This window comes from Thermobia domestica, chromosome 18, assembly GCF_964235325.1.
Source record: "Thermobia domestica chromosome 18, izTheDome1.hap1.1, whole genome shotgun sequence".
Taxonomy (NCBI): domain Eukaryota; kingdom Metazoa; phylum Arthropoda; class Insecta; order Zygentoma; family Lepismatidae; genus Thermobia; species Thermobia domestica.
Genome location: NC_137471.1, coordinates 52,241,463 through 52,255,985, shown reverse-complemented (window position 1 = coordinate 52,255,985; position 14,523 = coordinate 52,241,463). Strand labels below are relative to the sequence as shown.

Below are 14,523 nucleotides of genomic sequence, written 5' to 3'. Positions count from 1 at the left end.
TTGAAATTTATCCACTTTCACGAAAATTGGACAATTGGATAGTTAGTACAAAATTTATCATTGAATACATTTTCTAAGCTAGCGCATAAATAATTCACCCTCTTATACTTTGAGTGTGCTCAATCCGCTATCTCTTACATTTTAGTGATCGCACACGAAATATACGTAAGTAATGTAGTTTCTGCGATGGCCGCTGCAATTACGTCACCTGACGAGAAAATAGTGACACAGACGGCAAGAGCCATAACTGTGTCATATAGAGCACTTCATTATGCAGCAGTGTATACACAGAGAATGGTCTACTCCTCGTTTTGGAATTTAAGCTTGTGTTTACTCATGACAATGTCGGAGGACCACATACGGCATGCGATACTGAATGAAATTAATCAGGGATATTCAGCCAGCACAGCTGACTGGAACATCAATCCCGCACATGGCCAGGTTGCTGTGGAAGTGCCAGAGGTTTCGCTCTGGGGACACCAGCCTCATCTATAAGCCACGAGAAGGAGATCTGTGCAGCTAAACAACAATACCCTTAAAACAGCAGTAAAGGCAAATCCAATGCAAACTGTAGAAGAATTCGTAAATATACTCCATGTCACCCATTCGACTGTTCATCATCATTTACAGTACCTTGGGTACGTGTCAATACTCGGTAAATGGGTACCCCATGCTTTACCACCTCAACAAAAGCAGCAACAAGTGGACATTGGGTTCCCTGCTCATGCGTCACAAATGTGAGCTTCTCTGGACAGAATGGTGACAGGGGATAAAAAGTAGGTCCGCCGCAAGAACTGTGCCAAAAGAAGATCTCCACACCTGCAAAGTGATTTTAAGTGTTTGGTGGCATGTCCGCAGAATAATCAATTTTGAGCTCTTAACACGTAACCAGACAATCAATGCAATGTTGATTGTTAGCAGCTTTAACGTCTATGGACGTTCTAGCGAAAACGGTAGATAATGAGACGCAGTTTTTTGAAATTATTATTATTATTATTAGTGGATTCAACATCCCACTCCCAGTAACAGGATTCCATACCCATCGTTATCACTCTACTAAAACTTAAAGTTGTAACAATTCTCTGTCATTTCCGGTTTCAAGATTGGTCTACATGGAACACGAGCGGTAAAAGATAGCGTTAAAAACTTTTGAAATCGATTTAATGTTCCAAGAATATATATTTTAGCTTTACTGTTATTCAAAGCAAAAATAGTAGGTATCTAAGATTTCCGGTTTCAATGTTAATCGTCATGCAGCAGTGGTGGCCAAGCATCACCCGCGGTCTATCAGTCGTAAGAGAGAGAGAGCCCATGGTATGTGGGTCATACTGTCTGTATCTATCACTGTTTTCTGATTTTTTTCTAGTGGAATAGTGAACAGATAAGCTGCCAGTTATTTCTGAACGAAAAGCAATCCTCAAATTTAAAAAGGCTGGCCACTTCTGAAAAAGGGGAAGAAAAAGCAGACGTGAGAGGCGTTTTCTAACATGAATTCAGTGTTCTGGGAATAGGATTCGATCTTTGCTCTTAGTCTTCTAGAAAAACCGGGAATTTGCTAAAACTTCCGGAGTGAATTTTGATTTCCTTAAAACAAAATAATACTAAGTAGTGACAAATTGTTCTACAGGGGTGGACCATTTACCTTGATACGCCCTTGTTACTTTTAAACTAGTGGACAAAAAACGCTGAAATGTTGTACCATGCAAATATCGGTAGAAGACCATTGGTATTCTGTGATACCAGAAGGCTTACATTTTTGCTAACGCAACCTGAAGTTGTATTTTTTCAAATGGTACTACGTCAGATTAACAGATTTCAAATCTACACGTAAAATGAAAACATACAATACCACAGTTCTTACGTAATGTTGCAAACTTAGGACGTTGAAGTATCACAAATATCCAAAGTTTGGTGGCTTCTATACCAGTAATTATGTTTCACTAGAAAACAACCCAATTTTACTAATAGATTATATATATATAATTAAACTTACTTTAGTACCCGATATCACTTTTCTTTACGAGTTATTTTCCTCTACATTTCAACCCTCTTGCAAGGTTCTGAACGCGAGCTACTTTCTGCTACGTGGAAAATATGCTCCCGTCTAAGACACCCAAGAAGAGTGAAATATAGAAGAAAATCAACTCAAAGAAAAGTAATAGAAGAAGAATAGAATAAGAAGAGTTACTGAAACTAAATACCTAGGAATAATAATTAATCAGCATCTTGAATGAGGACCACACATTTTTGTGTTTAAAAAAAAAGCCAATAATAGAGGTGCTTAATAGATTTAGAAATATATTATTGCCGAACCTTAAAAAAAATGTATGTATCTATTATGCATATGTACACTCATGCCCAAAATGATTGTCGCATATCTATACCTATCTTCTTGTAAGAATATAATTTGATGATGATTTTGCAGGGTACTTTTAATACTGATACTATGTGTATAATCGGGAAATGTATATTTGTGGTAAATGTCATAGGAATACAATTATAAATATGAAAATTAGAATGAGTAAAACAAAATGTTGCTAAATGGACAAGAAAGTTTTATTTTCGTTTTATTGCTCTTATTTACTGCTCTTTTGACATGAAATTTGCTACATACATGTCTTTGCCAATTATACACATACTAACATTATAAGAAATACCGAGAGAATTCGTTATCAAATATATTCCTACAACAACATATTTATAGACATGCGACAATAATTTTGGACATGAGTGTACATAACTCATCTAACTTACATGAACATATTATGGAGACGTTCTAGCAAAAGTGCACTACATAAATTTTGCAGCACATTGTATTTGTATTTTGCATTTTGTATTTGTATTTGTATTTTGTATTTGTACTATTTGTATTTTGCATTACATACAACCTGTCACGCTTAAACTCAAATTTAAATACCTATAGAACGTCTAAAGTATTACCAATAGATTATTTAGCCAAAGAATCAGCTACGTATTATATGTTTAATGTTATGAATAATAATATACATCACAATATAATACTAAATAAAAACAGTTACTTTGATAATCATGAGATAAGACATAAAGAACAAATACATGCGGTATCTTATTCTTCAAAAACATACGGAACAGGAGGGGTTAAGAACTATCTCATAAAATGTTTCAATGAAATTTCAACTGAATACAAACAGTTGAAATCAAATTCATTATTCAAAAAACGGGTAACAGCTATTATGGCAAAAACTATGAATATGAAGTGTAAGTGTAAAAGGAATAGCATTAAAATAATAATAATCATAATAATAAATGGAAGGATAAACTCAACAGATATTGCCTTAATTCTATTCTTTAATCTATTATGTATAATCAATCTACTTTTGTATTTCCATATGTATAAGCAATGTAACTGTATTGACCCTTAAAGTGAGTCCAAGACTCGTTGGGGCCTAGAGTGACATAAATAAAAAATAAATAGTACCGGGTATTAAGGTAGGTTTTGATTTTGCAAGCATGATGCATTTCCGCTAGTAGTTTCGTTTTAATTTGTTTTGGGTGGATCCTAAAGAAACAGGCTAGATATGAAACTTACAATCAATCGTTAGGTTTACTATGAGCATTATAATGAAAACAAAAGAATTTTTATCAATTTCAGAAAAAAAAAGAAACTTTACAGAAAAAATAGATGAAAGATACTGAAGATAAGCAAAAGTACTGCTCGCAAACGTGACTCATACACCGACCTATGTTTTGTTTATCTAGCAGCCATATTGTTTGAAAGCGAAAATACTGCTTTTGGAGCATTGCATTCGTTTTTACTGAAAGTGATGAAGTTACTTGGCTTATCCATTCTGAATGCGAGTGACTCAGTTCTTTTCCTCTCCCCTCTGCAGCAAGTCTTTTCTCAACGGAGAATAATACCAGTATTGGATTATCATTACGAACAAAATATACATACAGTCTGGTATTCGTTAACGTAGTACACTTAAATTGAACATCCTGCATATTACAGCTTTGTTACTCTAAAACTCACCTGAGATGTAGTTTTTGATTTCCAGTCATCTTTGTTCCAATCTCCTCCTCTAAATCCTCCAGATCTGGAATTATCTGCAACAAGAATCAATATACTCGTAATTACGATGGTTAAAAACCTGGAATTTATTAGTGCTTAATATTGCAAATTTACATCAATCTAAATTTTTCTTTTGAATAATAATAATAATAATAATAATAATAATAATAATAATAAATCTCATTTTAAAAAAATAGCAATTCATGACCTCCCTCTCGCGCGAATCTCATTTTGCAAGTAAATTAGTCAAAGAGCTAATATCTGAAAGGGTTCTAAAAACGAAATTGGCACAACCCACACTATATCTAAGGTTTGATACCACAGTTTGGTAGAATGGCTTGTATATAAACACCCTAGATAGTGTGCCACATCAAATTGTGGTATCATTAATTTTATGGATGCCGTTGTTTTGATCACGTGATTTCGGTCACATTCGGAAGTCGATGGCTTAAAATATGCATAACTCTGGTTAGAATGGTGCGATTTAAATACTGTTGACATCTAATGAGAGATAATGAAATGTCCTACAAAAAAGATTTTATTATTTTTACGATTTTATTCACCTTTACACGTTAAATTTCACGAATTGCACTAGACCTACATTCCTACTGTAGTACTGTAACTTCTTAAATGTAATCCTTATCACAACCTGAGTCATTTCAACGTTCATATAGCTGTGTACATGAGTTTTGGCATTCTTCATTTGCCATACAAGAACATGCTTCCTTACACGAAAGATTTTGCACCATGCATGGGCAGTTTCTCCTTACACAACGTGATTTAAAACAGTTACACACTGTAAGGTTCAGTTTGTCCATTTGGTGTTGACTCTTTTGTCATCCACACAGATTTTAGAACACCATCGTAGTTACACCAGCCGTGTTCTTCAGGTTATAGCAGATCTTGGCTTGAAACTAATGCCTTCTTCCAGATGTAAGGTTGATAATTTGTACGCTTTAGGTATTGTAGCAGACTGTCTGTTGTTGAAGGCAGTAGCTCATTTTTGTCCTTTTTTTGCAAAATAACAAGTAATGTACAGTATCAGTTTTGAGGCTAGCCTCCTCAATTTTTATGTACAACTTGTACACGGATGATTCACATGCTGAAATGGTATGTTCATTGAGTGTTACATTCGTATCCAACTTGCAAACACCTTTCTGATATAGCTAATTTTCACACAGCATTTTGAAGGGTCTTTTCTTTCCAATTGCTGTGAACGAGCTCGTGGAGTCACAGCCAGTCGGTGCATAAAAGGGCAATAGTGTATCACATAGTCTAAGACAGAAATCAGCAGCCAGCTTGTGTATCGGAATGTAACGCAGTTTATCCTTTACTTATGTACGAAACCACGATTCTACAGATCCAATTTCACTGAAGTGTGCAGTGCGTAGTACAGCTACATGTGTGTCAGGGGATGCCGACAATTCCTTACAGTATCTTTTAGTTAACTGTACTGTTCTTGTCTCATTACTGAATCCTCTACCAACAACTATCTGCTCTCCTGTCTGAAGCTTTTCTACCAAACTGTGATATCAAACCTTAGATGTAACGTCAAATTGTGGTATCTAACTTTATGGACACCATTTTGGGTCGTGATCACGTGACTTCCGTCACATTCGGGACATTTTGGCTTAAAATGTAGTTAGAGCATTTCATTGTCTTTCATTTGGTGCCAAAATTATTTAAATCGCTCCATTCTAAACGGAGTTATGCACATTTTAAGCCAACGGCTCCCGAATGTGACCGAAGTACCGTGATCAAAACACAAAATGGCGTTCAAAAAATTAATGATACCACAATTTGACGTGACATACTACCTAGGGTGTTTATAGATAACCCATTCTTCCAAACTGTTGTGTCAAACCTTAGATGTAGCGCCGGTTGAGCGATTTTTTAAAAAAATTTTAAAAGATATTAGCTCCTTGATTAAATGGAAAGGAAAAATATTTTTTCAACGACAAAAAATACTGCATAGCTACACGTGAACGGAATTACAATTATGTTCGAAATATTTTCCGTTCCACATTCACATTTTATAGTTATGAGATGATTATTTTCCTAATTTAAAATTAAAATTTATTACTGAAAAGATGGCGTTCAATCCAGAGTATAGACGGTAGCAATTAATAATTATACATAAAATAATGGAAGTTGGAACTTGTATATTTTATACAAGTTGTTGTAACTACAGTTTTTTTTTTTTTTTTTTTTCAAGATGTTTTGCCCATTCTTGTTTAACGTATTTATTTTATTAATTCTATAGAGTTATTCAAAAAGAGCGCCGGTTTGGGGTCGTCTGACAAATTTTTGTTTCTCGGTTGCCGACAATGTTTTGTATTGTTGCTCTACCCACGAACATTCCAATTGTAGCCTTAGTCTGAATTTCTCGCATTTCTTCAGTCTCCGTCTAGCCATGGAGCAGTTTACTATAGCGCAACGTTTGCTAATTGTGAAAACTTTTTATCAGAATGGAGAAAGTTATGCAGCAACTGCCAGGCGACTTCGCGCGATTCTAGGGCGAAATGAGGCACCGAATGAATCAACAAATCGCAGACTTACGAAAAAGTTAATTGAAACAGGTTCAACAGTGAACATTAGAAGTCCTGGGCGTCGTCGTCGTGGTCGTTCTCAGCAAAACATTGCGGTGATTCGTGACAGTGTGGCTGTTAGTTCAATGAAATTGATTCCTCGCCGTTCCCAAGAATTGTATGCCAGCGCAGTAAAAGAGGTCATATGCCCGACGTCATTCACCATACCTGAAATCGGAATGTGTAATGAACATCTTTATGAATTTTGTTAATGTTTTTCGGAAAAAATAGAGTTCATAATTTGATGTAACAAAACCGGCGCGCTTTCTGAATAACCTTTTAGCAAGGGAGTTTCCGAACACAGAACTGGTCTATAAAATCTGAAAAATGAGTTTATTACATTTCCTTGAAGGTCCCTTTCCTAAGTTCTAGCTTCTAACGCTCATTAGTAACAAAATTATGGGTTCAATGAAGATGTCAGAATCATGAATTCAGACTGACAAAATTTGTAGACAAAATAACTTCGAATACACGTAAGCTATTTCTTATAATTACTTATTGAGCGTATGGAACATTTTTCATATAAACAATATCATGACTCACCTGTAATGTTCCTTCAAGGACGTTACTTGTGAATCATTATTATTATTATTTGTATCTCTGAGAAACTTTGGGAACACACAAAATAAAACTATCCCAGAAATATTTGTAATTCTAACAAATTTATCCTTGTTAATGAACAAGAGAACTAATCTTTACAGAAGATGCTGGAAATGGCCATCGTTTAAGATTGGTTTAAAGGGACAAATTTTGTCGATAGACGTCACTACGGTCTTCGTCTCTCTCTCTCTCTTTTTTTTTTATTTTTTATTTTTATTTTTTTTTATTACCTTTCACGATAACTCATGATTTCTCTTACAAATTTCAAACTATAGACTTCAAATTTTTAGAGAAGGAACTTGATAATCTATCGAAGGCAACAATCCGTTCCGATTTTTTATTTAGAATTTTCTTCATTGTTGAAACAGTATATGACTAAAAATTTGGATATTCAATTTCAACAATGAAGAAAATTTTAAATAAAAAATCGGCACGGATTATTGAGACTTCAATAGGTTATGAAAATTCTTCTCTAAAAATTTGAAGTCTCCAGGCTGAAATTTGTAAGAGAAATCGTGAATTTTCGGGAAAGGTAAAAAAATGCATGAGAGAGATACGAAGACTGTAGTAACATCTATCGGCAAAACTTGTCCCTATAAACTAACCTTAAGACCCCTTTTTGCACCATTTTGCCACTAAGCTTTACATTGCATATTTTGCTAAATATTTTGCCAACATACTTCCATTCTTAAACTACTGTGTAAACATTTCAGCATTCGTTTCCAACGAACTGTGCTTCGCATAATACTCAACAATGAACACGCACTACTTTATCGTTAGTATCATTTTGTTTTGCACTCAACTGATCACTTGACACGTCTGCGCACTTCACTCAAACAATTGGTTGCTGTCACGTATTTATACATGCTCTTGTTCCACATGCTCACGTTTAATTTTAATTTGATTTGAGTTTAGCGTCTCTTTCAGCATATTTAGCAGTCTCTTTCAGCATATTTAGCGTCTCTTTCAGCAGCGAGGCTATATGAGACGTGGACCTATAACTTAACATTGAATCCGAACCAAAGCTTCGCAATACCGCTCTTAACGTCACTCGCTTGTACGGGCAGAAGTACAGCCACCCTCAAAAATTGAGACAGTATTTATGGTAAGACTACTCGCTTTTTCACGAAGCTTTGCAGCTCTTGTAAACAACGCAGACGGCAGTGTGTAAATGTTGCCAACTAACAAACTAAAAAGTTTATAGAAAACCTCGAGCTAACAAATTAAGAAACAAACCGAAGAGCGGGAGATTGAAAATGAAATGGCATGGACTTCTTTAGATTACCAAGATGCATTTTCTCTCTCCTGAATCTTTGAAGTAGCATATAAATATAGGCACAGAACACTAGGAAGCATGGCTGCCCGCAGCAAGGAAGGGGCAAAGGGGATGTTGCCTCCCTGGGTTTTGAAAGGTTTTTGGAAGTGCATGTCAATACATACTAATTTGCTTACTTAAATGTTATAACACTTAATATATTCATATTACATAATATAGTATCTGGTATTATAGATTATTTACTGTAGTTAATAAGCATACGCGCGTAAATAACTGTTTTACTTGACGTATTATGTGCCCTCGTGTATCAAAATATTGTGTATTCGCGACTGAGTTTGTGTGTCGGTCTTTTGTCCCCCCCTCGTGGAATCAGTATTTTACCTCCTTGAAAAAGTCCTGCGGACGTTCATGCCTGGAAGCCGGGCTGAACAATCTCTTAAATTTTCCCTGTAACTGCAAATCATGGCTAATCGTGGTTGACCATAAATCTTCGTCCTCTGTATATCAGGGAGTTCGCATTAATGGTTCAAAATATTCAATCTATCACTACTAAATTTTATTTAGCCTGTCCATAGCGTCAAGGGATAACATGGAAAATTAGAATCAGAGCTATTGGATCGTACTATGTTCTCTAGTCTTTGTTGTCTTACTATATTTATTAGCTTGACTAGGAGATGTACTAAAACATATGCTCTTTTACCCCCATCCATTTCTAAACTGTGTTTCGGATCACTACGTGACTCTCAAGTAGAGGCAAGAGAACATGTGGATAATTGTTCATTAAAAAAAAAAAAGAGCGAAAGATTTTATTTATTGAATGGATTACAATTTTAGTATCCCTTGAAGATTTTTTCAGATATTTTGTTACTCCTGAGAACGGACAATCATTCTTACGACTCTTAAATGTTCATTTAATCCTTAACGTACCAAGCCTAACTCGTCAACGTTGTTTACCAAGCTGGGGTCTTCTGGGGACCCCAAGTATTATTTTAATATCTCAACATAGTATTACAACTCAAATTATTATTTTTTGGATGTCTAAAAGCATACCTAAGTTAAATGAGCATTGTTGACATCAAATATTATGTTTACTTGAGCAATATTCAGTTTCTCGTACAATTTTATACTTTTGTGTTCGTAAATCTGAAATACAAGTTTAACAATACAGCTTTTACATTTTCAAGTGTGTTTTTATTTTTTGTATTTTTTTTAACGAACGCATCGTTGATCTAATTAAGTAATAGATAGTATATCCGGAAAGGATGCAGGACACATAAAAATCCAGAATAAATTGATTCTTATAGTTTCAGCAGTATCACCAAATATCGCCCTCTGGGGTTCCTAGAGGACCCCGCTTGGTATGTTAAGAGTTAAACCCGATCGTTTCTTTTAATCGATATGCGAATTATAACCAGGGGTAAAAGTGGGGGAACGCGGGAGAACGCCATCCCCGACCTCGGAAAAATATGTACGACGTCCCGCAGTTCCTAAGAAATTAAAATGGGCAAAAATAGGCGGGGGAACGGCGTGACGTCATGCCGCTTGCTACCGTACCCCTACGTCTTCAGATCCACTTTTATCCCTGATTATAACATACAGAATTAACATCAGACGTTACGCTACTTCGAATCGGTGAAATTGCTTTTATCTTTATTTTTTTACTTATCTTTAAAATAATAGGGCTACAACTTTTTATATCCAATGAAAGGCTCTCCAATTATCTGAAGTATAATGCATTTAATATATTAAATAGATATTTAGTACAAGGGCTCAGTTTTTCTTTTGGGTAACATAATGAACATTTGCATCCCAGTTCTCTGAAACCGACTAAACAGTCTGACTACGATTCTTCTCTCTCTCTCACTCACTCACTCACTCACTCTCTCTCTCTCTCACACACACTCACACACACACACACACACACACACACACAAAATATATAATCAGAAGTGAGCAACACTTGCAATGAGCCAAATGACCATTATTCTTTCATAAGAAACTAGTCCCCAAGAAATTCCACTTGCTCAACCTAAGTAGTAATTATTGTATTTTTAAATCACACTAAGAACATTTTAGTTTCAATTAAAAGCACATCTCTATATGTGGATTGACATCTTACACAAAAATTTAAATTTAACAGGAAAACAGCTACACCCACTGACAAATACGCAGAGCGCGCGCTATATTTGATGATGGCCATGCAGGCAGGAAGGTTACCAGTGAAGGATTACATGCACGTGCAGAAGCAGAAATATTGCGGGAAACAGACGAAGCATTTTCTCCTGCACCAATCGCTGAATACTCGTGCGCGGAGTGATACAAATTGAGTTACGCGGTTTGTTTTTGAAGAGTGCAAAGGTTTGTGAAAAAGCGAGTAGTTAATTATTCAATCACTTTCCAAGGGCATAAATATACATGGTCATAAATATATTCTAAAAGTATTTTATTTACTGCGTCTGCTATTTAATGTAGTATTAACTGTATTGTTTCGATGTTCCATATCTTCCTCAGCAGTCTGGGCAACTTAAGAAACACAAATTATCACAGTTACAGTACTACTTCGTAATTAGTTAGTTACGTATTTACTATATAATGTGAAATTATGTCTTTTTAACTCCTCAGTAAGTTAAAGAAGCGTAAAGAAGATTAACTTACATTAACAATGAATGTTTACTCGGAGACTTAACATCATCTTCACAAACTACTTGTTTGAAGTAAGTAAGATTTTCACAAACTAGCAACAGATTCTAGTGAAAGAAATTTTCTTTAAATACTTCAATACAAAAATCTAAGTGAAACAAATTACCAAAATCTGCTAAAGAAGTCGTCAGGGATCGGCGCAACACTACATTAAATATTAAACAAGTAAATAACAGAATAGGCTTACAAATTACTTCTTATGATAGTTCCTTAAAACAATCACGGAACAGCAAACAACAAATTAAGACAAGAAATACGACAAAAGCATCAGTATACTTACTATTGCCTGAATCCCAGTTGTTGGTTTCATTTGAATCCTTTCTCCATGGCTTGTCGAATTTTCTGTCTCTACTATCCGAATCACTTCTGTTATATCTCTTAAAACCACCATCATTATCTCTGTTATCCGAATCATTTCTGTTATATCTCTTAAAACCACCATCATTATCTCTGCTATCAGAATCACTTCTAAATGATTTCTTGAAACCGCCATCATTCCATTTTCCGCCTCTATCTTTTTTCCAGGAACTGTCATTATCACCACCTCGATCACCATCATCCTGATTACGCCATCTGTCTGTGCCACTGTCACGCTTATTCCGTCTATCTCCGTTCTCCCACTTCTTGCTTCGGTCGTCTCTTCCCTCTCGTGATCGCCAGTTGCCGGATGTATCATCGTTGCGCTGCCCGCTATCTTGTCGCCAAGACCTGTTGCTTTCGTTATTGTCGTATCGTCTGGGTTTATCGTCTTGAAATCTACAAAGGAAATAATTTATTCAGGTAAATAATAACTAACACAAATTACAAGAAAAATTGATGAGATACGAAGAATGTTTAGGAGGTTCGTATTTTGATAATACGCAATAACGAAGGTCGCTAATTTCAGAAAATCAAATTATTAGATAAATAGTTTCGTCGAAACTATACGTTAATACCTAAGTATTTTCTATTGTATAGCTGCCACCAAATATAGTAGAGAACACGCGCAGCGTAGTCGTCTTTGATGTGAGCAGTTCCGAGTCCTATTTCCGGTGAGGACACTACCGAGAAAGTGTAAAAAGCTTTTTCAGGTCAGCCATCCTGAATGAGGTTTCCCTGATTCACATCACATAAATGCCAGGATGGTACCTAACAATGGTCCCGGCCGCTTCCTTCCCTTTTCATTCCTTTTTTTCCTTGCAGTAAAAACCCGAAAAATATGGTAAGCTACAATGTACATAGGGATTTACGTTTAAAAATAAGAAATTTTCATATACTAACTAAAATGGTTATTTGTATGTAACATAATCAATCTAAATGTAAATCTGCTACTTTGTTCTATACGGAGATTTTAACAATTAAATGCTTGAATTTTCCGTCTTCGTATTTGAAGTTTTCGAATTCCTTATAAAAGCAATGATAAATAGAGAACTCATACAAAGAACAACCGTCTCGTTCTCGATATGCATTCAAATATGCGTGTATGATCAAAACTTTCTATTAAATAAACAAACACACAAATAAAAAGAACAAATACACTATCTTTTAATACTATAATTACCAATTTAATCTTTTTATTATTTTCACTCAACTACGTTTCTTTAAATTTATCTTTTTAACGTACGAACATTTATCTTCCTACTAAAACAGGATTTTAAAAAACTTACGTAACATTGATTATTTTGTACTCATATGTAACTATTTCTTTATAGTTGACAGTTAATTTTACGTATCATAATCCGTTTATTAAGCATGTATATATAGGAAAATCAGTTTTGTTAATTGTGTACGAACAATGAAGAGAGTTATACAATTCAAGAATTTGGTAATTCCAATGCATTAGTATCGTTTGTTATTACACTTTCAGGAATAGGTTATAATCTATGTTACTTCTGCACCTCAATGTAATCTTTCGGCAAGAGATTTTCAGTCATTTCCAGTCGTGTAGAGGTATTTCCAAGGTTCGTAATTAGTATATTAAAATGAGATCCGATTAGGCATATCTTTGTCCAAGTCAAATTTAGATTATTATTTGAATCACTACGAAATGGAAAACTGACTGGTGTTTTGCTTGAAGTTCTGAATGTCTAATTTGGTTTCCTCAGCTAATCGTATAATGGCAAGACATTCGAATTTCTGACGAAGATCAACCATAAAACAAATGCGGAATCACAAATAAAAACGAAGTAGTGAAGCTTTTGTCTTTCTCCATAGTATAAACAGGGTATATTAATTTGTTCATTAGCTGCTAACGAGAGTACCAGTATACCAGTTATTACATATTTTCATTAGATTATTTATATATATATATATATATATATATATATATATATAAAGAAGAAGAGAGAAAGAGAGAGAAGCATTACTTCTGTAGATAATTGTACTATTCTGTTATGAGAACATTATCCTGATGGGTTTTCCTAAACTCTTTAAAAGCCGATCTTGTATTGAGCGCACGATTGTTCCAAAGACAAAACGTTAAAAACAGATACAGAACAATGCGATTTAAATAATATTGTCTGTTATAGTGGGTTGTACGAGTAACATCTCACACACTGTAGTATTCCCTACAACACTGACTTCTAGCCAAGCACGAACATGTCTCTGCTTTGCCATATAGTTTTAGACGACAGTTTAAAGCAGTGCCTATCTCAGTACCACGTATTAAGATGTGGAGTTTATGGAAGTTCGCTGAAAGAAGTAGTGTAATGGAAGTAGGAACTTTGTGGTGGACAAATCACCAACTGTTGAGATATATGGTAATAGTTTTGTTATATGGGACCAAATGTGAGGTTGGGACATTGAGATTCATGACGGAAAGAGAACCAATCTCCCCGGCCAAGTACGACAATCTCAGAGGAAAATATACAGGGGTTGGACAAAAAAATCTAAAACGTTTGGAAAAGTGTGAAAATCGTACCTAGTATGGTGTGGGGCCTTCTTTTGCGTCCAAAACAGCTTGGATCCGACGTGGAATGGACGTATACAGCTCCTGAATCGTGATGTGTGGAATTGTGTACCATTGTTCCTCCAAAGCATGCTCCAGTTCCTTAAGGGATGCTGTTGGAGGGTAATGAGACCGAACACGTCTTTCTAACTCAGACCACAATGGCTCAATGATGTTCAGATCTGGTGATTGTGGGACCCAGGGGAGGTGTGATAGCTCCTGGTCATGCTCCTCAAACCATGATTTCACCGTTTTTGCAACGTGACAGGGTGCCAAATCATCTTGGTAGATGCCATCACTATCAGGAAACAATATTTGGGCCATTGATAGAACCTGGTCCCTCAAAATGGCCTCATACGCCTTAGCATTCATCATTCAATGCAGG

The 14,523-nt window shown here is 35.4% G+C and overlaps 1 protein-coding gene across 2 annotated transcripts in view; it reads right to left on the bottom strand.

Annotated features, from left to right (window-relative positions):
• tud (tudor domain containing protein) overlaps positions 1-14,523 on the bottom strand; it is a 67,248-nt gene that overhangs the window by 27,877 nt on the left and 24,848 nt on the right. For both annotated transcript variants that reach the window (XM_081746400.1, XM_081746401.1), the window contains 2 exons: positions 11,493-11,968; positions 4,010-4,083 (listed from right to left, as the gene is read on the bottom strand). In XM_081746400.1, coding sequence (XP_081602526.1) covers positions 4,010-4,083; positions 11,493-11,968 — 550 coding nt within the window. The remainder of the gene's footprint in view (positions 1-4,009; positions 4,084-11,492; positions 11,969-14,523) is intronic.